The sequence below is a fragment of the Crinia signifera genome, chromosome 12, assembly GCF_055691185.1.
Source record: "Crinia signifera chromosome 12, ASM5569118v1, whole genome shotgun sequence".
NCBI classification, from domain to species: domain Eukaryota; kingdom Metazoa; phylum Chordata; class Amphibia; order Anura; family Myobatrachidae; genus Crinia; species Crinia signifera.
The window spans coordinates 4,785,541-4,810,156 of record NC_139228.1 but is presented as its reverse complement, the minus strand read 5'-3'; the positions used below and the strand labels follow the sequence as shown (position 1 = coordinate 4,810,156).

General features: G+C 52.2%; 1 protein-coding gene across 1 annotated transcript in view; it reads left to right on the top strand.

The window, feature by feature from the left end:
• Positions 1-23,070, top strand: part of DENND4B (DENN domain containing 4B) — a 41,043-nt gene extending 17,973 nt beyond the window's left edge. Inside the window, exons 10-29 of the mRNA XM_083165908.1 lie at positions 898-1,042; positions 1,347-1,522; positions 10,160-10,260; positions 12,591-12,806; positions 12,969-13,114; positions 13,193-13,332; positions 13,415-13,538; positions 13,612-13,818; positions 13,966-14,094; positions 14,171-14,327; positions 14,436-14,621; positions 16,779-17,230; positions 17,394-17,510; positions 17,706-17,881; positions 18,023-18,155; positions 18,237-18,479; positions 18,574-18,673; positions 20,253-20,421; positions 21,159-21,223; positions 21,588-23,070. Of these exons, the coding sequence (XP_083022034.1) occupies positions 898-1,042; positions 1,347-1,522; positions 10,160-10,260; positions 12,591-12,806; positions 12,969-13,114; positions 13,193-13,332; positions 13,415-13,538; positions 13,612-13,818; positions 13,966-14,094; positions 14,171-14,327; positions 14,436-14,621; positions 16,779-17,230; positions 17,394-17,510; positions 17,706-17,881; positions 18,023-18,155; positions 18,237-18,479; positions 18,574-18,673; positions 20,253-20,421; positions 21,159-21,223; positions 21,588-21,733 (3,328 nt within the window). The 3' untranslated portion in view covers positions 21,734-23,070. The remainder of the gene's footprint in view (positions 1-897; positions 1,043-1,346; positions 1,523-10,159; positions 10,261-12,590; positions 12,807-12,968; positions 13,115-13,192; positions 13,333-13,414; positions 13,539-13,611; positions 13,819-13,965; positions 14,095-14,170; positions 14,328-14,435; positions 14,622-16,778; positions 17,231-17,393; positions 17,511-17,705; positions 17,882-18,022; positions 18,156-18,236; positions 18,480-18,573; positions 18,674-20,252; positions 20,422-21,158; positions 21,224-21,587) is intronic.
• Positions 23,071-24,616: the final 1,546 nt, after the last annotated feature.

The following is a 24,616-nucleotide window of genomic DNA, read 5'->3' as shown; positions in this document are numbered from 1 at the left end:
TAGTAACCCGCCATCCCCCCATTGTATAGCAGCGGTGTGAGTTATGTGATGCACAGTGCGCTGTAAGCGGTGTCTCCGTCAGATAGTAACCCGCCATCCCCCCATTGTATAGCAGCGGTGTGAGATATGTGATGCACAGTACGCTGTAAGCGATGTCTCCGTCAGATAGTAACCTGCGATCCCCCCATTGTATAGCAGTGGTGTGAGTTATGTGATGCACAGTACGCTGTAAGCGATGTCTCCGTCAGCTAGTAACCGGCCATCCCCCCATTGTATAGCAGCGGTGTGAGTTATGTGATGCACAGTACACTGTAAGCGATGTCTCCGTCAGCTAGTAACCCGCCATCCCCCCATTGTATAGCAGCGGTGTGAGTTATGTGATGCACAGTGCGCTGTAAGCGGTGTCTCCGTCAGCTAGTAACCCGCTATCCCCCCATTGTATAGCAGCGGTGTGAGTTATGTGATGCACAGTACGCGATGTCTCGTCAGCTAGTAACCCGCCATCCCCCCATTGTATTGCAGCGGTGTGAGTTATGTGATGCACAGTACGCGATGTCTCGTCAGCTAGTAACCCGCCATCCCCCCATTGTATAGCAGCGGTGTGAGTTATGTGATGCACAGTACGCGATGTCTCGTCAGCTAGTAACCCGCCATCCCCCCATTGTATAGCAGCGGTGTGAGTTATGTGATGCACAGTACGCGATGTCTCGTCAGATAGTAACCTGCGATCCCCCCATTGTATAGCAGCGGTGTGAGTTATGTGATGCACAGTACGCGATGTCTCGTCAGATAGTAACCCGCCATCCCCCCATTGTATAGCAGCGGTGTGAGTTATGTGATGCACAGTACGCGATGTCTCGTCAGCTAGTAACCCGCCATCCCCCCATTGTATTGCAGCGGTGCGAGTTACGTGACGTTGCTGCAGAACCTGGGCCCGGAGAACGCTGTGACGCTACTCCTGGCCGTCCTGACGGAGCAGAAACTGCTGATCCACTCGCAGAGACCGGATGTACTGACCAGCGTGATCGAGGCGCTGGTGACGGTGGGTGTCCTGTGCTATAAACCTTGCATTGTTCTGGGGTTCCCATTACCCTCTCTTACCTCTCCCTTATTCTGGGTTCCCATTATTGGTATCTTGAGCGCCAGGATCACCTCTGTATCCCACCTGTAAGTCAGGGGTCTTTTCCCATTTTGTTCTGTGCCCAGGGGAACACTTGGAGATGTGTCCTGCTCAGAGGTGGCTGCTCTGCGTGGAACTCGTTGGTCCTGGTTGGCTCTGCGTTGGCGGCCAGGGTGATAACTGCAGGTCTCCCGAGTGCTACTGTTACCCCTTTTTGTCTCTGCAGATTATCTTCCCACTGCGATGGCAGTGCCCCTATATCCCACTGTGCCCCCTCACCCTCTCCGATGTCCTCTGTGCTCCAGTGCCGTTCATTGTGGGCATTCACTCCAGCTACTTTGACCTTCACGACCCACCCCAGGACGTGCTTTGCGTGGACCTGGACACGAACACTCTGTTCCAGTAAGATCCCCATGGATGTTGTATATTAATAATATAAATGTTAGGTAGGTGTGGTGACATGGCTACAGGGGCAGTCCGGCTGACTCAGGAAGGAGCGGTACATGGCTACAGGGGCAGTCCAGCTTACTCAGGAAGGAGAGGTACATGGCTACAGGGGCAGTCCGGCTGACTCAGGAAGGAGAGGTACAGGGCTACAGGGGCAGTCCGGCTGACTCAGGAAGGAGAGGTACATGGCTACAGGGGCAGTCCGGCTGACTCAGGAAGGAGAGGTACAGGGGGCAGTCCGGCTGACTCAGGAAGGAGCGGTACATGGCTACAGGGGCAGTCCGGCTGGCTCAGGAAGGAGAGGTACAGGGCTACAGGGGCAGTCCGGCTGACTCAGGAAGGAGAGGTACAGGGCTACAGGCGGGCAGTCCGGCTGACTCAGGAAGGAGAGGTACAGGGCTACAGGGGCAGTCCGGCTGACTCAGGAAGGAGAGGTACATGGCTACAGGCGGGCAGTCCGGCTGACTCAGGAAGGAGAGGTACAGGGCTACAGGGGCAGTCCGGCTGACTCAGGAAGGAGAGGTACAGGGCTACAGGGGCAGTCCGGCTGACTCAGGAAGGAGAGGTACAGGGCTACAGGGGCAGTCCGGCTGACTCAGGAAGGAGAGGTACAGGGCTACAGGCGGGCAGTCCGGCTGACTCAGGAAGGAGAGGTACAGGGCTACAGGCGGGCAGTCCGGCTGACTCAGGAAGGAGAGGTACATGGCTACAGGGGCAGTCCGGCTGACTCAGGAAGGAGAGGTACATGGCTACAGGGGCAGTCCGGCTGACTCAGGAAGGAGAGGTACAGGGCTACAGGGGCAGTCCGGCTGACTCAGGAAGGAGAGATACAGGGGGGCAGTCCGGCTGACTTAGGAAGGAGAGGTACAGGGCTACAGGGGCAGTCCGGCTGACTTAGGAAGGAGAGGTACAGGGCTACAGGCGGGCAGTCCGGCTGACTCAGGAAGGAGAGGTACAGGGCTACAGGCGGGCAGTCCGGCTGACTCAGGAAGGAGAGGTACAGGGCTACAGGCGGGCAGTCCGGCTGACTCAGGAAGGAGAGGTACAGGGCTACAGGGGCAGTCCGGCTGACTCAGGAAGGAGAGGTACATGGCTGCAGGGGCAGTCCGGCTGACTAAGGAAGGAGAGGTACATGGCTACAGGGGCAGTCCGGCTGACTCAGGAAGGAGAGGTACATGACTATAGGGGGTAGTCCGGCTGACTCAGGAAGGAGAGGTACATGGCTATAGGGGCAGTCCGGCTGACTCAGGAAGGAGAGGTACAGGGCTACAGGGGCAGTCCGTCTCACTCAGAAAGGAGAGGTACATGGCTACAGGGGCAGTCTGGCTGACTCAGGAAGGAGAGGTACATGGCTACAGGGGCAGTCCGGCTGACTCAGGAAGGAGAGGTACAGGGCTACAGGGGCAGTCCGGCTGACTCAGGAAGGAGAGGTACAGGGCTACAGGGGCAGTCTGGCTGACTCAGGAAGGAGAGGTACATGGCTACAGGGGCAGTCTGGCTGACTCAGGAAGGAGAGGTACATGGCTACAGGGGCAGTCCGGCTGACTCAGGAAGGAGAGGTACATGGCTACAGGGGCAGTCCGGCTGACTCAGGAAGGAGAGGTACAGGGCTACAGGCGGGCAGTCCGGCTGACTCAGGAAGGAGAGGTACAGGGCTACAGGGGCAGTCCGGCTGACTCAGGAAGGAGAGGTACAGGGCTACAGGGGCAGTCCAGCTTACTCAGGAAGGAGAGGTACATGGCTACAGGGGCAGTCTGGCTGACTCAGGAAGGAGAGGTACATGGCTACAGGGGCAGTCTGGCTGACTCAGGAAGGAGAGGTACAGGGGCAGTCCGGCTGACTCAGGAAGGAGAGGTACATGGCTACAGGGGCAGTCCAGCTGACTCAGGAAGGAGAGGTACATGGCTACAGGGGGCAGTCCGGCTGACTCAGGAAGGAGAGGTACATGGCTACAGGGGCAGTCCGGCTGACTCAGGAAGGAGAGGTACATTGCTACAAGCGGACAGTCCGGCTGACTCAGGAAGGAGAGGTATATGGCTACAGGGGCAGTCCAGCTGACTCAGGAAGGAGAGGTACATGGCTACAAGCGGGCAGTCTTGCTGAACCAGGAAGGAGAGGTACATGGCTTTGTCAGGGTGTGGTATAGGGTCCTGACAGTTGGGGTCCCAATAGTCATTATCCCGATGTCAGGATCCTGACTGGCCGGACCCAGACAGCATGGCAAGTGCAACAAAGACCCTTTTACGGGCTCGCTGCACTCGCCACGATGCGGGCACATTGGCTCGCTAGTCGAGCCACCCATTCTATTCTCCCTCTATGGGGGTCGTGGACCCCCACAAGGGAAAATAGCCGACGGCCGTCGGGAACCCGACAGTCTGTGTTTTGACAGTCGGGATCCCGACGTCTGCCCCTGTATCCCCCGCCCGCACCCGCTTTGTCATGTCCCTACACACCACCAGCATAAAATGTGCTGTAATATTAGGTTATTTCTCTACCGTCCAATGGGATACTGGGCTTCACTACTATGGGGATTGAGACCTCCGCAGGAGAGACAGGCACATAAAAGAACTTTCAGTGTGGGTGCACTGGCTCCTCCCCTCAATCTCCCTCCACTAGTTTTGAAAAATGTGCCTCAGGAGAGGCAGTGCTTCTGGATGCTCCAGAGTTTTTTCTACATTTATTTTCAAGTTTGTTATTTTGGGGCGCTGTAGTGACCACACAGCTGTCCTGCTTCGTGGGTGTCAGGGGAAGGGTCAGTCCCCGACCTCTTCAGGTGCAGAGCTGACCCTGCTACAGGACAATCCAGTCCTGCGTGGGACTTGTCACCGCACAGCATTGCGCTGTAGCGAGCAAGTCCCCTAGCCGCCGCACACCCCTGACAGGTCTGAAGACATCGGTGGTGAGTACAGGCTGGGGGTCCCACAAGGGGTCCCCGCAGCCATTGCTGGTGCGGCTAGACGACGGCTAGTAATGGCGGCTCTCCAGCAGGGACCGCGTGAACACCGCGTCTGATAACTGGCATAGGGGTGCTGCCGCTGGACCACCAGGGACACCCCTCAGGGTATAATGTATGATATATATTTTACACCTTTGATAATGTCAGTATAAATATATGTAAGCGCCAGCTCTGTGTAAGGGGGCGGGGCTTCACTCAGAGCGGGACCAAGCTCTGCTGGGCGCGCGCTGTCACTTCCTGCTTCTTCACACGCTGCCAGACTCCATTACAGGGCTCCTCACTGGCGTGGTGGATCCGGGTACTTGCAGCACGGCAGAGACAGCAGGTTTTTATAGCGATCTAGCGCTGCTGCGCTATCTAGCTTACTCAGACACTGTGTTGTTTATATCACTGTGTTTAGCGTTACCAGCTCACCCAGATCTGTGAGTTCAGGTTAAGGGTGCACTTGGCTCCCCAATTGCTCTGTTTTTTCCCCACTGATTAGTTACAGACACAGTAAAGCAAGCACATAGTCTGTTTTCACTCAGAGGAAACACATCCAGCAGTGTGTGCACGTGTGTGACTGCGTGGGGGTTGTGTTTGTTACTACAGACATTGTAGTATTATCTCATCATGGTGAAAAAGTTCACTTGCATGGTGTGTAGCACCAAGTTTGTGCCCAAGTCACAGTCCCAGGTTACTTGTGAGGCTTGTATGTCACCACAGCCCAGTAGTGCTGACACCCAGATCAGTGGGGTTCCCCCACAGCTTGCGGGGCAGTCGCAGGCAGACGAGCAGGAGCCTGCGTGGGCCTCCAACATAAAAACCTTGTTGGATTCTGTGGCTTCACAGCTTTCCACTAACACTCAGCAAACGCAGAGGGTTCAGAGGGAATTGTCCATGTTAGCTGCCAGGGTGGATATTCTTCATACCCAAAATGTACCTCCTCCTCCCGCACAGCCTCAAAAGAGGCAGGCTACTGCTATGGATCCTGACACAGATGAGGACGATGAGGACATATTGGAGGAGGGTGAGGAGCAGGGTCTGCAGGAACCAGCTCCTGAGGCGGTAGTGCATGGTCCCGAGCCCCTTATCAGGGCCATTAGGGATGTTTTAGATCTCCCAGTAGAGGCATCCACAGAAGGAGATCCTTTCTTCATGACTCAGAAGAAACAGCCAGTGTACTTCCCTGAGCAGGCAGAGTTAGAAACTGCTTTCAGGGCTGCATGGCAAAACCCTGATAAGAGGTTTACTCTTTCAAAAAGGTTCACAAATGCATATCCCTTTGAACCTTTGGGCAGAAAGAAATGGGAGGAGCCACCGGTAGTGGACTCCTCTGTTTCCCGCCTCTCTAAAAAGGTGTTGTTACCAGTCCCAGGGGTATCCACCCTTAAGGACGGGGTGGACAGAAGGCTGGAAGCTACCCTCAAGTCCATATATACGGCCAGTGGGGCATCCCAGCGTCCAGTTTTAGCCAGCTGCTGGATGGCCAAGGCAATTCATACCTGGTCAACCCAGATTCAGGAAGGGTTGTTGGGTGACATGACTGTGGCCCAGATAGGGGACAGCCTGCGTCACATTCAGGATACCGCAAAAATCCTGTGCGAAGCACAAAAAGAATTGGGCGCAATAAACGCGCGCAATTCAGCCATGGCGGTTTCAGCCAGACGGGCCTTGTGGCTGCGTCAGTGGTCTGCAGATGTAGACTCAAAGAAGAGTGTGGAGGGTATTCCCTTTACAGGAGAATGGCTGTTCGGCAGTGAATTAGACGGTTGGATTTCCAAAGCCACGGCAGGAAAATCTACCTTCCTTCCATCAGCCCCCACGGTTGCAAAGCGTACCTTCACAGGTGCTTCCCAGCAGTCCTTTCGTGGGAACAGGTTTCGCCCCAAGGCTAGGGGCGCCTCCAATGCCAGCAGGGGCACGAGAGGCAAGTTTAGGAAGCCTAACACCTCCAACACCCAGGACCGTCCAAATGCCGCGACTTCCTCTAAGCCTGCAGCATGACGGGGTTTTCCCGCCACGAGACTCTCTCGCGGTGGGAGCGCGATTGTTGCATTTCAGCCATGTGTGGGACGCCTCGGGTCTGGATCCCTGGGCCAGGGGTCTCATTTCACTAGGTTACAAGCTGGAATTCGACAAGCCCCCTCCCAGAAGATACTTCAGGTCGGCACTTCCAGCATCCCAGGAAGATCAGGTGCTCCTTCAGGGGGCCATTACCAGGCTGCTTCAGTCTCAGGTAATTGTACCGGTGCCAGACACGGAGCAGGGCCAGGGCTATTATTCCAACTTATTCCTGGTACCGAAGCCAGACGGCTCAGTAAGACCCATCCTGAACCTAAAGTCACTGAACCCCTTCCTGCGCGTGTTCAAGTTCAGGATGGAGTCCTTGCGCTCTGTGATCGCCAGCCTAGAAAGAGGGGAGTTCCTGGCCTCTATAGACGTCAAAGACGCCTATCTACACATCCCTATCTGGCCCCCACACCAAATCTATCTCAGGTTTGCCTTGGGGAACGACCATTACCAATTCCGGGCGTTACCTTTCGGCCTGTCGACAGCCCCGGGGGTTTTCACAAAGGTAATGGCGGAAATGATGTCCCTACTCAGGCTCCGGAGGGTGAATGTAGTGCCATACCTGGACGACCTGCTAATAAAAGCAGGGTCGGCGGAGGCTTTAAGCAGTGCTCTCAATCTGTCCATACAGGTTCTAAGAGACCACGGGTGGATCCTGAACATGCCCAAATCATCGCTGGTTCCAACCCAGAGGATGGTTTTCTTGGGCATGATCCTGGATACGTCGGAACAAAAAGTCTTTCTGCCGATGGAAAAGGTCACTGCAATACAACAGCTGGTCAGGGAGGTCCTACAGTCACCTCTGGTACAGATCCATCTTTGCCTCCGGCTTCTAGGCAAGATGGTGGCTTCATTCGAAGCAATACAATTTGGCCGCTTCCATTCCAGGACTTTTCAACTGGATATTCTGACAAAATGGTCCGGCTCCCCCCTGCAGATGCGCAGAAGGATTGGCCTGGCAACAAGAACCAGGATCTCGCTACAGTGGTGGCTAGATTCATCCAATTTGTTGGCAGGCAGACGGTTCCAGATCCAGGACTGGATTCTGGTAACCACGGACGCCAGCCTGAGGGGCTGGGGAGCTGTGACACAGGGAGTCCGCCTACAGGGTCGATGGTCTCCACTGGAGTCAGGCCTTCATATCAACAAGCTGGAGTTGAGGGCGGTCTACTATGCCCTGTTACAGGCAGCTCCATTGTTACAGGGAAAGGCGATCCAGGTCCAGTCGGACAATGCCACCACTGTGGCCTATATAAATCGGCAGGGGGGTACCAAGAGCATGCCTTGCATGAGAGAAGCGTCAAAAATTCTGTCCTGGGCGGAACAGAATGTCCAGGCCCTGTCTGCCATTTTTATCCCGGGGGTCGACAATTGGGAGGCGGACTTCCTGAGTCGTCACGATCTTCACCCGGGAGAATGGGGCCTTCACACTCAAGTGTTCAATGCCATAGTGGATCTGTGGGGGCTCCCTCAGATCGACCTGATGGCTTCACGATTGAACCACAAGGTAGCAATGTACTGTGCACGGACCAGAGACCCAGGGGCGATAGCGGTGGACGCTCTCACCTGGACCTGGGATTTCCAATTGGTGTACCTCTTCCCACCTCTCCCATTGTTGGCTCGGGTGCTAAAGCGGCTCCGGCATCAGGGGACGGAGGCCATACTGGTGGCACCAGACTGGCCAAGAAGGGCCTGGTACGGGGACATTCAGGCCATGCTAGTGGAAGACCCGTGGCGTCTGCCCCTAAGAGAAGACCTGCTCCTCCAGGGCCCGTTCGTCTTCCAGGACTTACAGCGGCTACGTTTAACGGCCTGGAGGTTGAGCGGCAGATCTTAGTCCACAAGGGTCTCCATCCCTCTGTCGTCACTACAATGATAAAAGCCAGGAAGCCGGTGACGGCGTCTCATTATCATGTAATATGGCGCAGGTATATTGCCTGGTGTGAGAAGAATGACTTGCCTCCGGCCAGTTTTCGATTAAACAGTCTGCTACGTTTCCTTCAGGCTGGCCTGGATAAGGGACTCAGATTGGGTTCCTTAAAGGTCCAAATCTCCGCACTATCTGTGTTTTTTCAGAAAAAGATTGCGGCCTTGCCGGAAGTCCAAACCTTCTTACAGGGGGTGCTGAGGATTCAGCCCCCCTTTGTGCCTCCCACTGCACCATGGGATTTGGAAGTAGTTCTTACTTTCTTAAAATCAGCCCGGTTTGTTCCACTGGAGGAGTCTGAGCTGCGACACCTCACTTGGAAGACTGTTGTTCTGCTGGCTCTAGCTTCGGCCAGGAGGGTGTCCGAGCTCGGGGCTTTATCTTGTCGGAGCCCTTACCTTGTGTTCCACAACGATAGGGCGGAACTCAGGACTAGACCACAATTCCTTCCAAAGGTGGTGTCAGGGTTCCACCTAAACCAACCTATTGTGGTCCCTTCTAGCGCGACACACCCAGATATACCAGATACCTTGGATGTGGTTCTCACCCTTAAGGGGTATGTCAAGCGCACAGCTAGGATCCGTAAGACGGACAGCCTGTTTGTGCTTTATGATGCGCAGAAGAAGGGTTTACCTGCTTCAACGCGTACCATTGCCAGGTGGATAAGATGTACTATCCAGCAGGCTTATGCATCAGCTGGTTTGTCGCTTCCTTTTTCAGTAAAGGCTCATTCAACCAGGTCTGTAGGTACCTCTTGGGCGGCTGCTCGAGGGGTGTCGGCAATGCAGCTATGCAGGGCCGCAACTTGGTCAGGGCAACACACGTTTGTGAAGTTCTACAAGTTTGACACCCTGGCCAGGGAGGATTCCCAGTTCGGGAATGCGGTTCTACAGCAGAATCCGCACGTTCCCACCCGTTCTGGTAGCTTTGGGACCTCCCCATAGTAGTGAAGCCCAGTATCCCATTGGACGGTAGAGAAAATAGGATTTTGGGTACCTACCGGTAAATCCTTTTCTCGTAGTCCATATGGGATACTGGGAGCCCGCCTCAGTGCGGCTTTTTCTGCTGTCAGACCTACTTTATTGTTAGGCTTATTGCCTTGTTTTCTATAGGATAAATATGACTATAGATTTGTTCTAGTTACAGGTGTCCTCTTAAGTTGTTAGGATTCACCTCTTTTATATGTTTTTTGTTCGTTTGGGTGTGCTGGATGAATCTCACCACAATACATTATCACATACTCCTCACATGCTCTCCTTCGGCACAGTTTTTGCATTAACTGACTAGTGGAGGGAGATTGAGGGGAGGAGCCAGTGCACCCACACTGAAAGTTCTTTTATGTGCCTGTCTCTCCTGCGGAGGTCTCAATCCCCATAGTAGTGAAGCCCAGTATCCCATATGGACTACGAGAAAAGGATTTACCGGTAGGTACCCAAAATCCTATTTTAATGACCATTCAATGTGTGGTCTCCTGATTCTGTCCCTATACAGGGATTGCTGATACATAAATGTGTAGCACATCATCTGGAGTTCCTACCGGTTACATCCAGTAACCAGGCCTTTCCTTGGTGTTGTATAAGATCCTTCTAGTGTAGAGACTCAGATATGTTGTCCCCCAGCCACTGTGAGTCCAGACTGATGTCCATGTCTCTTCCAGGAGTGAGGAGAAGAAGATTCCTACTTACCAGTCCCTGCCCCGGAAGCCTTGTAAGGTCCTGCGCAGCTGCCTGAGTGACCTCCACAAGCAACTGGATGAGAGTGAGTGCTCACTCCTCTGCCTGTCGTGCCCTCATTTGTTTATTTGCTTACCCCCCACCCCTGCTCTCCTTTCTCTGTGCCGTAACTGCTCCCTGTCTGCCTGTATCCCCCGCTCCCTTCTCTGCTCTGTCACTGCTCCCGTCTGCCTGTATCCCCCGCTCCCTTCTCTGCTCTGTCACTGTCCTGTGTATCCCCCACTCCCTTCTCTGCTCTGTCACTGCTCCCTGTCTGCCTGTATCCCCCGCTCCCTTCTCTGCTCTGTCACTGCTCCCTGTCTGCCTGTATCCCCCGCTCCCTTCTCTGCTCCATCACTGTCCTGTGTATCCCCCGCTCCCTTCTCTGCTCCATCACTGTCCTGTGTATCCCCCGCTCCCTTCTCTGCTTTGTCACTGCTCCCTGTCTGCCTGTATCCCCCGCTCCCTTCTCTGCTCTGTCACTGCTCCCTGTCTGCCTGTATCCCCCGCTCCCTTCTCTGCTCTGTCACTGCTCCCTGTCTGCCTGTATCCCCCGCTCCCTTCTCTGCTCCATCACTGTCCTGTGTATCCCCCGCTCCCTTCTCTGCTCTGTCACTGCTCCCTGTCTGCCTGTATCCCCCGCTCCCTTCTCTGCTCTGTCACTGCTCCCTGTCTGCCTGTATCCCCCGCTCCCTTCTCTGCTCTGTCACTGCTCCCTGTCTGCCTGTATCCCCCGCTCCCTTCTCTGCTCTGTCACTGCTCCCTGTCTGCCTGTATCCCCCGCTCCCTTCTCTGCTCCATCACTGTCCTGTGTATCCCCCGCTCCCTTCTCTGCTCTGTCACTGCTCCCTGTCTGCCTGTATCCCCCGCTCCCTTCTCTGCTCTGTCACTGCTCCCTGTCTGCCTGTATCCCCCGCTCCCTTCTCTGCTCTGTCACTGCTCCCTGTCTGCCTGTATCCCCCGCTCCCTTCTCTGCTCCATCACTGTCCTGTGTATCCCCCGCTCCCTTCTCTGCTCTGTCACTGCTCCCTGTCTGCCTGTATCCCCCGCTCCCTTCTCTGCTCCATCACTGTCCTGTTTATCCCCCGCTCCCTTCTCTGCTCTGTCACTGCTCCCTGTCTGCCTGTATCCCCCGCTCCCTTCTCTGCTCTGTCACTGCTCCCTGTCTGCCTGTATCCCCCGCTCCCTTCTCTGCTCCATCACTGTCCTGTGGGGATGCAGTCAAAATCACCACAGGGTGAAAATCCCGAATGGGTCAAAATCCCGACATGGACAAAATCCCGACAGGGTAAAAATCCCGACATATAGAATGTACAAGTGAAACAGTCTACATGCATTTCGGTCGACATGGGTTTTTTCACTGTTTTTTGAACCGACATGTGCCGACAGGCGGTATTTCATGCCCTACCATCCACTAGGGCGCGGTGGAAGAATAAAATAGTGTGCCGAGCGCAGCGAGGCACCGTGCCCGAAGCATTGAGAGCGAAGCAAGCTATGCGAGGGGCTGCGGTTCACCTCCAACTGTGTCCATGTCGACATTTGGGTAAAAAAACTTTGAAAAAACCCATGTCGACCTCGCGACCTGTCAAAGGAAAGTCATGTTGACTGTTTCACCTGTACGTTCTATATGTCGGGATATTGACCCTGTCGGGATTTTGACCCAGTCGGGATTTTGTCCTTGTCTGTGTTTTGACCCATTCGGGATTTTGACCGTCGGGATTTCATACCGAATCTGTCCTGTGTATCCCCCGCTCCCTTCTCTGCTCTGTCAATGCTCCCTGTCTGCCTGTATCCCCCGCTCCCTTCTCTGCTCCATCACTGCCCCCAGTCTGCCTGTATTCCCCACTTCCTTCTCTGTCCATCACCGACCCCTGTATCCCCCGCTCTCTTCTCTGCTCCATCACTGCCCCTTGTATCCCCTGCTCCCTTCTCTTCTTCATCACTGCCATCTGTGTGCCCTGCTCTCTGCCCATTGCTGCCCTATTCCCTGCTGCCAATGTTCTTTACTTCCAGTCTTGACAATTCCATTGTTTGTGGGTGTGACTCAATTATGTTGGTATCGGTTCCTGAGCCCCCCCCCCCCCCCGACCTGGTCTGTGTCTGCTGTATCGGTTCCTGAGCCCTCCTGACCTGGTCTGTGTCTGCTGTATCGGTTCCTGAGCCCCCCTGACCTGGTCTGTGTCTGCTGTATCGGTTCCTGAGCCCCCCCACCCGACCTGTTCTGTGTCCGCTGTATCGGTTCCTGAGCCCCCCTGACCTGGTCTGTGTCTGCTGTATCGGTTCCTGAGCCCCCCTGACCTGTTCTGTGTCTGCTGTATTGTTGGAGCTCCCGTAAGCCTTCCCTGCTTAGCGCAGTGCTTGTTTTCCTCTGCTCAGTGTACAACAAGCCCATGGAGGAGGCGTCCCTGGAGTTCCTGCTGACTGATTACGATCTCATCTACGGGCGCCGGACGCAGATGGAGCTAGACGTGCAGGCATCCTTCCTGCGTTTCATGGCGTGTCTCTTTAAAGGATACCGGTCCTACTTGCTGCCCATCACGCAGGCTCCATCTGAGCGGACAAGGGACTCCAGCAATCTGTTCAACATGGAGGGTAGGTGGGAAGTGGGTGGGTAACAGCCTGAAGAGCAGGTGGGTGGAGGATTTGCTTTACATGTAAAAGTCGGGCATAACTATGATGCCCATGGGTGATTGGAAGGGTAACAGGAAGTATTGGCTTTGGCGGATGAGCGAATGAATGGTGTTATCTCTGCAGGATTCCGTAGATCCAGAGACCGCGTGTACCAGAAGTTATACGCCCAGCTGCTTAGAACTCAGATGTTCACACAGTTTATAGAAGATTGTTCCTTTGTCAGCGAGCGCCATGCTTCACTGGAGTTTTTCGATAACTGTGTGGAGAAGGTACATATACCTGGACCTCACCCCTTCCTGACTTCTCATATAGCCTCCGACCTGACCTTCCAATAATCTGCCTTACAGGTGCAGGTGGATGGGGAGAAAATGGAGGACTTACATCTGGTGGAGGCAGACGAGTCCCACCGCAGCGAGCATACCGTTTTCATCATGCCCGCTGAAGAACCCATTGACGCCAATGAAACCGAACCGCCTGCCCAGTACAAGTGAGACATTGTTGTATCAGTTCTGGTGACATCCTGCTGAGCGAATGCTCCCCTGCTGAGCTCTTTCTCCATCTCCCCACAGGTATGAAAGCTTCCCCACCCTCCAGAGAGAGTTATTTGAGCTGCCGCAGGATCTGCTAACGGCACCTCTAAGCCAATCGAAAACCAGTGCTCCCAGCAGTCCTGCTCCTCGACGCACCAAGCCAGTGGGTACAAGATTATCATTCTTTTCCTAACCTTTAAGAGCCAATCTTACACCATTATATCTCTGATTGGCAGGAGATAAAGACTGCTCAGCGAGTGGCCCAGAGATATTCCTCCATGCCAGAAATGTGGGCAAAATGCCTTCTTGGGCACTGCTATGGGCTGTGGTTCATCTACCTACCCACGTTTGTCAGAGCCACTGTCTCAAAGGTGCAGGCTTTGCAGACAGCCTATGATGCTTTGAAGCAGATGGAGACTAAGAATGTGGTCCTGCCAGATGAGGTAAGTAGATCCGGCAGATGGTAATTGTTCCCTATATCTCGGGCACCTGATTGCTTAGATCCAACGGGCAGGGTTAGACCCCATTGCAGTGCCATATTGTTAGTGACATAGTATCGTTGCTTCCTGGCTGTGTGTCTCTCCTCACAGGTGTGTTACCGCATCTTGATGCAGCTGTGTGGTCAGTACGGTGAGCCGGTCCTAGCTGTACGTGTGATGCTGGAGATGAGGAAAGCCGGGATTGTCCCAAACACCATCACTTATGGTTACTACAATAAGGTGCGGAGCGTTACCAGACCAATCGTTTGTGACTTGTACTCTGAGCTGTCTGGTTATCCCTCTGTCTCTTCCCCAGGCCGTGCTGGAAAGCAAGTGGCCATCCAGTAACCAGAGTGGGAGGCTCCACTGGGCCAAACTGAGGAACGTGGTCCTGGGAGCCGCCCAGTTCCGCCAGCCCCTCAAACAGAAGCCGCAAGGGTCCCAGACTCCTCCACCACAACATGAGGACTCCTGTACGTTTATCCCTACCATTGAGAAGAGAGAATTGCATACATGGGAGTAGATTAGCACCCTTCCCTGATTTAGGTGCCACCTGAATCCGTCCTGTTCTTGCCTTGTAGGTCGCTGGTCCCCTAAAGGCTCTGCTGCAGAGCTTCCCACACGGCTGAACATGCTCCGACAGGCCACCTGGGCTGGTCACCCCACCCTGGCCTCTGAAGAGCATTCTCCGGGCAGACTGGTGAAGAGCTGGAGCATTGGGTGCCCCCACAGCGATCCCTGTATGCTGGAGATGGAGGTGACGGGTGGTAAGTTGCTGCCAGCCTGCTCTGTAGCCCTTCCTATCACCCCTCACCAGCGCAATAACTGCTTAACGTTCCCCAAAGTATGGATGGCACAGTCTCACAGGAATTCTTATTAGATCCTACGTTTTTCTGTGACATAGACAGAGATTTTCATAATGATTTCATCTGAGTCATTTGACCAGAAGGGAAAGGTTCTGTGCTGCCATTAATTATGGAGTCAGCCTGCAGCCTGCGCATTGTCCGCTTTGTAACAACTGTCATTTTCTTTGGTACTTGTGTAGTATCACGGCTCCCACGATGGGCATCGTATACGGAAAAATCGCATCGCATGCGATCTGATGCGATGCAATGTCATTTTTCACTGAAATTATGGACATGAGTTGAAATCATGTAAAATGCACCCCAAATGTAATTTTTCACACTGTACCACCTCCACTATCAACGCCAACCCGAAGCGTGGCGAGCGGCGGTACGTGTCCTACGACCTTTTCATACCCCCACTATCCACATCGGCGTGGAGTTGAGAATAGAAAGTGTGGCGAGCGCACACGGATACCTGTGAAGCCCGCGAGGGGACACTGATACCTGTGAAGGTATACGCGTCCCCTCGCGGGGCTCGGTGGCTCGCTGCGCTCGCCACACTTTCTATTCTCCACGCCGACGTGGATAGTGGGGGTATGAAAAGGTCGTAGGACGCGTACCGCCGCATCTCGCCACGCTTCGGGTTGGCGTTGATAGTGGTATAGTGTGAAAAATGACATTTGGGGTGCATTTTACATGATTTCAACTCATGTCCATAATTTCAGTGAAAAATGACATTGCATCAGATCGCATGCGATTTCTATCAAAAATGCATAAAACCACGGTAAAATCGCATGCCATTACGTATGGCATGCGATGGGAGCCGTGATACTACACAAGTACCTTTTCTTTTTCCATTTGTGGAGAACAGTAAAGCTGGCCATACATCAGAAAGATCGATCTTAAGATCGATTGCGCTCATGATTGTGTACAATTTCCCTTGAAATCCCCATCAGTCCTTGGTGGGTTTTGGACACACAATCCATCATACAATCAGTCATACAATCCATCTGCTGCATGTTTGTGTATATAAGATGTGCACACAATCAATCATACAATCCATCTTACAGTCAATTGAGATTGTATGATTGGGTACAATATCTTTCTGATGTATGGCCACCTTAACTGTCAACGGAGAGGACAGGGGGCTTCTGACCTCCTAAAACGTGATGCGTTCAGCATCCTGGCCATAGGGATACCGGCAGTCACTATACCGATGCTGGCATTCCGGCTAGCACCAGGTGACCAACACCAGAATGTATGTGGGTAGCATTGGCATTAGGCTGCAGTAAGGGTGGGTTCAGGTTAAGGGGGGGATTCTGTTTTCCTGATGCTGGCATCTGTGTTCTAACCACCAGCATCCCCCCGCCGGGCATCCGTATGTATGCAGCATTACACTGCCTTATGGGCAAGAGGGATAGACCCCTGCAGCAGGAGTTACAGGGGCTGCATTAGTAGCACTTAACCCCTTGCTTGGCACGGTTGCATTATTCTGCGATTCTGACTCCACCCAGCCCCACCTGAGCGTAGGGTGACCAACTCATCCCTTTAATCCGGGACACATATTAATTACACAGGTTCTGTGGCAGTTTAAAACCAGGTGAAAGCCAGCCACAGAACCTGTGTAATTAATATGTGTCCCGGATTAAAGGGATGAGTTGGTCACCCTACCTGAGTGTCTGCCATGGAAATGCCCCCCCATGTGTACCTGGTGGCTGCTCAGATGGGTGACCGCTGGGAAAGCTGCGATGACAATCTATATTCCCCACCATGTATACATACACACATTAGGGTTACATTTCCTGTGAGCTAGTTAGTCCTCCTGGATAATTCTGGAGTGTGAGAAGACCCTGGAGTGCACAAGGAAAGCTTGGGGAGAACATACAAACTCCATACAGTGCCTTGGTCAGCATGTACAGTTAGTTTTTGTCCTCGGTGCTGTGAGGCAGCAATTCTAACCACTACACAAACCATTCTGCCAAGCTCATTGTCTGATGAGACCTGTGTCGTTTTCCTACCCTGTGTGGTATATGAGGTGTATAACTAGCATAGAATAACCATGTGTGTGTTCTTCACCAGTCATGGGGGATTTAGATGTTGAAGCAGTGACCAAAAGACCAGATGTCAGCCCCTCAATAAGCGGTTCCCTCCAGAGGACATGCGGAGCCCCTCTTATATTCGGACCTTCAGAAAACGGAAGCTTGTCCAACGTCAGTTTCCTAACGGATGGTACTGGCAGCGAGACGATCACTTCTGAGGAGTCAGAGCTTGCCCTGACGGAGAGCTCCACGGAAGCCCTTGCCAGCCAGAGCAGGACTGATGGTCCCCCGGGAAAGGACGTGAGGCGGCGTAGCCTGGCTGGTAAGATACAGCAGCTGCTCACCCCTTCCCGGAAACCTTCAAGGTCATCCGTCCTGAGGAAAACTGGAAGCCTGGCGGAGGCTCCTTCCCCACTGGTGTCGGCGGAGCAGCAGCATGGTTGGAAAAGTCACAGTGACAGCTGCAGAAGACCAGAGTCCACCACCTCCGAGGTGAGCAGGTTCTTCATGGCGGGTGAGGCTGTTTTTGGTTCTGGCGTGAGGTTGCTGCTTGTTATGACTTAACTAACCTATGCTACTTATCCATCCTTATCCGTCCTATGGATCTAGCACCAATACTTGATGGCTTCCTTCACTTAGTCTTTGCTCTTTCCAGAGCTCTGTATCCTTGGGAAGTGAAGTTGACTTGTCGGACATTGCGCTCTGCAACTTTGCTCTTCATAAATCCACTGACCGCCTGGTGGATGGAGGCCAGGAAGTACCAGCTGTACAGGTGGGTACTGTATGGTCACACACCTCTGTGAAGATGCTCTTGTTAGATAAATCTCTTGGCTTCTTGGCCATCGATAAGAGGGAAAGCAGAGATCCCATGCCATACACTGGGGAATCTGGTGGGCCTGGGCCATTGGGGGGAGGGTGAGGAGTCCCCTTTGCAGTGTTGTAAATTCTCCACTTCCTGTGGTTTTAGGTCATGCTGTCCAGTTGTTCCGTGTGCCCGGCTTGTCACGCTCTGATATACGATGAGGACATCATGGCCGGCTGGACCTCGGACGATTCCAATCTAAAAACACTGTGTTCTTTCTGTGGTCAAAACTTTGTGCCGTTCTTGAGTATCAAGATCACCGACCTGCAGAGATCGCGAAGGTGAGGGCCAGCTTAATAAAGCCATGGTGTCCCGTCCTGTTTTGTTCCCAGCCAGTTTTCTGCCTAATCTCTGCCTTCCACATGGACCTGTGATCCCTACAGTTATCAATAATTCTGAACGGTTGTCCTGTCCCCCCTCAGTGCTTCTGACACCTCATCGGATGTCGTGGGAGCTGCCGCAAGTCATGGGCCTGTTCTCAGCGATCGGTACCAGTGCTTGGTGCTGGACGAAGCAGAGTCTCGTGGGCAGTGCAATGGGTTCCCAGATGTACAGGTAAGGGGTGATATTTTAAAGTTGTGAGCAGCTGGTGCTTTTCCATGTGTGTGACTGGCTCGTTGTCCTCCTATTCCGCAGCAGTGTGCCAATGATGCTTACTCGGAGATATTGACAGTGGCTTACCTTTGCCCATTGGTGCTGCGCAAGGAGGTAGAGAGTCTCCTGGAGAATGAAGGAGGGGACTTCCTCTCTCAACCAGAACTGGTCAACAGTCACCCCATCATCTACTGGAACCTGGTCTGGTACTTCCAGCGCCTGGCGCTGCCCAGTAACCTCTTACAGCTTATCCTGGCGTCCAAGCACGTCCAGCAGCCAGCGCAGGTGGGCTTTTGGCGAGTGGAGGGTGGTTTAGAGATGCAGAGGAGATAACAATGAAGTCGCAGTTATGGAACCTTTGATTTGTTTACTTTCTCAGGTTCCAGACAGTCCCCACGTAAGTGTGCGCCTGCTTTGGGATGTGCTGGTGCAGGACCCTGATCGCTGGCCGCCCATGTATGTGCTGTGGAAACTGCATAGTGAGTATGGTGCTGTCACATTAGTGGTAATATTGGCATTATTTGGGCTGTAGAGGACCTGTTAGGCGGTATGACACGGTCTGCGTGGGCTATATATTATGTCCAGAGATGAGGGAACCGGTGTGATTTTTTTTTTTAATTACATTTTTATTTGATTTTAAACACAAATACATAAACATTCTTTGGTTTCACTGTCATGCAGTCAAAATATCTGCGTTCCAAATTGTACCAATATAATTTAAAAATAATTTGTTAAATGAAAGAATAGAGGAGATAGAGAAAAAGGAGGGGAAAGGGGGTAGGGGGGGGACACTCCGGATCGCTCTAGATGGGAATAGTGAGTATACCACATACATATCGGCCACAGGAAGAAAATAAGCAAATAAATAACAGAGGGAAGGAGGACTATGAAGGCACAGGGAGAGGGAGGATTCGCATGGATTGGGAACGCCATGACATCCTTTATAAATCTTGGAGTCTCGGAAGACTAGCCAGCGGGTCCAAGTATCCCTGAACTGGGTGAGTCTATCATCCACTGAGGACAGGATATCTTCCATATCCATATAGAAGTCCAATTTCTTAAACCAGTCCTTAATCGTTGGGGGAGAGGAGGATCGCCATCTCACCGGTATTACCGACTTAGCGCCATTATTTAAGTGGCATAACAGGGATTTTTTGTATCTTGAGAGAGGGGCCGGGGAAAGGTGGAACCAGAACAGTGGATCTGTAGGAACCGCGTCTCCTAGTATAGACCTAGTGGGTGAGATTTAATAGGATGAGAGATTCAGAAAGTGAGAGATTTGGTGCGACATCTCCAGGGTTTTTAAAGCGGCAATCATTTACACTGCAACACCAGTTTGATTTTGCAGTGTACATGATTGCCGCTTTAAAAAAACTGGAGATTTCTTCTCAAATCTGTCACTTCCTGATTCTCTCATCCGATTAAATCTCACCCAGAGAGTTTAAAAATCTCAGACCAGAAGGGTAATATGAGGGGACATTGGCACCATATGTGGAGCGGGTTGCCAGGAGCCCTGGAGCATCTCCAGCAGACATTGGGAACCCTGATACCCATCTTAGAGAGGACATCCGGTCATCGGTACCAACGGGACAGTCATTTGTATTGAGTCTCGCTTGCCCCCACACTAGGGAAGCACGCGTGAGCCAGGCAGAAATTTTTTCCCCAATTGGTTTCTCCAACCTCCCCACCCAACTCCCGTTCCCAGGTAACGGTATAGTGGGGCAGTTTGCTGCCGGTGCCGTCCAAGAGGAGGTTGTAAAGTGTGGAGATCGTATGGGAGAGAGGGGGTGGCACAGAGGTGTTCAAAGGGTGTAAGGGGCTTAGAGAGAGTACTGGGGGGGGCCCATGGATTGGAGATAGTGGCGGACCTGCAGGTAGGGCCAATATTCAGTATCAGGTAGGTTTCGCTTTATATTTGCTGGTGCTCTGAACCTGTGCGGAACCATATGAAGCTCTGTATGTAAGAGCAAAGGTCAGGGTGTAATGACATTTATAGCTAGACTGCCCCCCAGTGGCACAGCTGGTCTCTGCATCATTACCTACCTTTCCATTGTGCAGGAAATCTCCCGACCCACCTGCATGGCTGGCGCTCCCACTCCCACCCCTTCACGCTGGAGTTCCTGGAAAGGATCCTCAATTTCATCGGCCTCTTTGAGGTCCACAAAGCGATCTCGCTGTTACTAAACATCCTGCAGGAACAGAACTCTCCCCCACAGATCATCCAGAGGTAGGCTATGTCCACGGGGAGCGTCTGGGGTTACGTGTAGGCCATACAAGCAAGTGGCGCGGGTCATGGAAATAGGTTCACCGCTATTGGCCAACATGACGACATAATAATGGATAACGCATCATAGCGTCTACATATGTTTTTCACAATTTGTTTTAAGTTTTTTTTTACTTTTTCCATACTTTATACATGAGAGGCACGCGGTGCACACGGGAGGCGTGTGGGGGGGGACGTGGTGCATGCAGATATACTGTTCTTTCAGTGTCAGAGCCGGTAGGCTACCGCTTCCCCTCACACCCATCAGACTGTGCCCCAGCATTAGGTGTAACATGTGGGCCATAGGGGTCTACATGGTGTCGGTCAGTGCGCCTAAGGTTGACACAAGCATTTTTGACTGATTCTAGAGAACATCACACACAGGAGAGGTCCTGTTACCATACACTGGGGCAGATGTATTGTGCCCGGTGCAGATAACACACCAGCCAATCAGCCCCTAACTGTCATTTATTTAATAGCTGATTGGCTGGTGCGTTATCTCTTCACCAGACTTAGTACAACTGCCCCTGAATCACACTCATATATTGTACATCTATACACAGACCATCTGTATACGGTGGGATTCCCAGCTGAGGTATAGGCAGAAGGGTTAGGGTGTACTCACATGAGTACGAGGCGGGAGCTCTGGAACCTGGCATTGCTGTGTCTGTGGTCACTATATCTCTCTCTATAACCCACAGGGGCATATATAGGGAGATGCTGCTTCTTACCATCGCTGCTCTGGGAAAAGAACACATGGATATCGGTGAGTGACCCCCATCGTCTATAGGGTGCGGGCAGGGGTTACATTGTGCCCATAGTGGGGGAGGGTCACTGTAGCGTTCTCTCTATATCCAGCAGCTCCTATGAAGGCATAAAAGCTGGTGGTGTTGTCGGCTGCGTACCACTGGCACAAGTGGGCATGTTTGCTATTACGATGGGGTAACCTACTGGATCAGGGGTAATAATGTGCCTTGTTTGCCTTGCATTATGTACTGACACCAATACTGCAGTAGTAGGATGTAGTGTTCTGTAAGTGAGGACTGTATGGCGCTGCGCAACGGAAGTAGGAGAGTGGGACGTATTCTCATAGCGCTGTGACAGTAACTTCCCTTTCATCCCTCCCACAGCCGCATTTGACAGCAAATATAAGGCAGCATGTAAGAAGCTGGGGAGCTCGTTGGGGAAAGAAGAATTGCGCAAGAGACGGGCACAGCTCCCCAGCGCCAAGGCCTTGGACTGCCGCAAAACGTTTGGAGCCACCCTGGGATGCTAGGGCTTCACTGTGATGCTAGCTATTTGTGGAGTGCAATATGTGGTGGGGGAGGGGGGGGGGGGGGGTTTGACATCTTAGTCTGAGGCCGAGACTCCCTCTACCCTACTTCCAGCCCAGCAAAGCCAGAGGATTGGACTGAAGTGCTGTCATTATGTTGGGGTCACAGGGCAGTGTGCCAGGATGGACATGGGCACTCTACTCATGCAGGCCTGTTCTGCTACCCATCAGCCAGTGCTTCCTGCATGCCGACCAGAACACGTCACCAGGAAACTGGACGTCCAGACACTTCGTTTCTGAGACTTTTTATTCGTTTGCCCATCATTTAGTTTTTTTCTTTTATTGCGCCTTGTGTCACATTGACCACTGCCGTTATCCCCAAGCAATACTTGGAGAAGGAGGGATTGATCATCGATGCCAAAGGAGGTTTGCTGACTGATATTGCGTTCCATATAAGTACGGTGTGATGATCTGTGTTAGACGCCGGGGAGGCTGTCAGTCTCCGCTCTGTGAAACCACCTCCGTAATGTGCATGTGCACCCAACAGCGACCCTTTCCTGTCTATCACGCAGAGAATCTGTCTTCCAAAGCTACAGGCGCTGCCAGGTTCCCCTCCCGCGGAATCTCATCTCAATGTCCCCCGTTGCCCATTGCCAAAGCTTGTCTTATTTACCCCCTGTTAATGTGAACAGTCCTGTCCATCTCGCTGTCCGCCATCGCAGTTCTGTGTTCTACGCTTGCAATCTCATTTTACAACCCCTGGAGCTGCCGGCAGAACTGTGGCAGGGGGTCAGTTTAACTTCATTTTAATTGTCAGTATTAACAGATATATATGTTTATTATTCTTTAATTTATTTAATATATGTGGGATAATTGTCCGTGTGCTGAGCTGTTACAGTAATGAACCCTCTGTGATTTACCGCACAGTATTGTATAGAGTGAGTCTGGGTCAGTTTGGGACACCCTGCTCGTATCCTCCTCACCCAATCTGGGGCAGCTATAGCCTGGTTTACAGGAGGCCGCGGGATTATACAAGGAGCAGACGCCACTTGTAGCAACTTTTTATAATCTTTTTTTTTTTTTAGCTTCTTACCCACCGTCAGCCCATACAACAGATTATACTTTTGTATTCTCGTTTTTCATATCTTTTTTTTTTTTTTGCAGATTTTATTCAGAAATGCACAGAGCGAGAGAGCGATGCTCTACATGGGTGTCCCTGATATGTCCCTACCTCATATCCGTCACCCATAGTGCTCAGTGTATATTTGGGGGTTTCATATATTTGAAGCTTTCTATGTGTTGGGGATGGGGTGATGACAATAAAGAATTGGTTTCATTCACTTCCTCTGGTGTCGGCTCTTTGTCGGGGAGGGATGGACGAATGTGTATTGGACCAGTGGTGCCGTGGGGCACTTGCAGCGTTGCCAGGAGTGGGTGGTTCACATGATGGGTAAAAGCGGTGCTGGTGGCTGTCAATCCTAAAATACGTGATTTGTATTTATTTTATTTTCTCTCCTTGTAGTTATGTGTAACCCGCACAGATGTTGCCTGGATGGGAACCCATTTCTAGCCAGGAGAGGGAGGATCAGGTTCAGGTACTCGGCCAATCTACCCGCCCATGCCTCCGAACTCATGTGAATGCAGTTCGGCCTAGTTGCCCGTAAAAGCGAATCTTTGCCCCCCTGGTGCAGAGGTGTAGGCATCTGCGCAGGGCATGTGCCCATATACCAGGTATTATACCATCATTGTTATCTGTGCTTTACCCATCGATGCCCTCTTGTCAATTTAAATGGATGTTACTAAAATAAATTGTATTGCAGCTGTCCAAATCCTGTGAAAGCTTTACGGCAGGTGCCCGGGTATCTAGGTACCGCTTGGCACGGATCACCATGAACGCTTTACAGTCACACTTTGTCAGCGTTGTCACTGGGAGTCACTGGAAATCTGCACTGGGTCATAAAGGGTTAATCTGCACCAGCTCCATGCTGACTGCTAATAATCTGTGTGCGGCATACTAGGGCTGGAAAGGTTGACACATGAAGATGTCGACGTTCGTTTCATTCGGTGTCAGTGTCAACACCTGAGCACAGGGACTGCCAATTCGTGTACTGCGTTCACTGGCTGCGCACGTCACAATTTACCTTTCCAAAGACCACGTGGATGATAACGAATAAGTTCATAAAAATATCCCATAAAAGGTCGTCATGTCATGTAAATGGTCTCTACGACATACTGATCCCTTGTACACACTGTGTGGGTCTACAGCATGTACATGAACATTATACAGTAAGAGTACTGTATAAATAGGACATCCGGGCACCAGGAAAGCTACCCCAGGCCCCTCTCCTACATTGTCCTATGTTCTGGCATTATATTACATTATACAGTAAGGGTACTGTATAAATAGGACATCCGGGCACCAGGAAAGCTACCCCATGCCCCCTCTCCTACATTGTCCCATGCTCTGGCATTATATTACATTTATACAGTAACGGTACTGTATAAATAGGACATCCGGGCACCAGGAAGGCTACCCCATGCCCCTCTCCTACATTGTCCCGTGCTCTGGCATTATATTACATTATACAGTAAGGGTACTGTATAAATAGGACATCCGGCCACCAGGAAAGCTACTCCAAGCCCCTCTCCTACATTGTCCCCTGCTCTGGCATTATATTACATTATACAGTAAGGGTACTGTATAAATAGGACATCCGGCCACCAGGAAAGCTACCCCAGGCCCCTCTCCTACATTGTCCCATGCTCTGGCATTATATTACATTATACAGTAACGGTACTGTATAAATAGGACATCCGGGCACCAGGAAAGCTCCCCCATGCCCCTCTCCTACATTGTCCCCTGCTCTGGCATTATATGACATTATA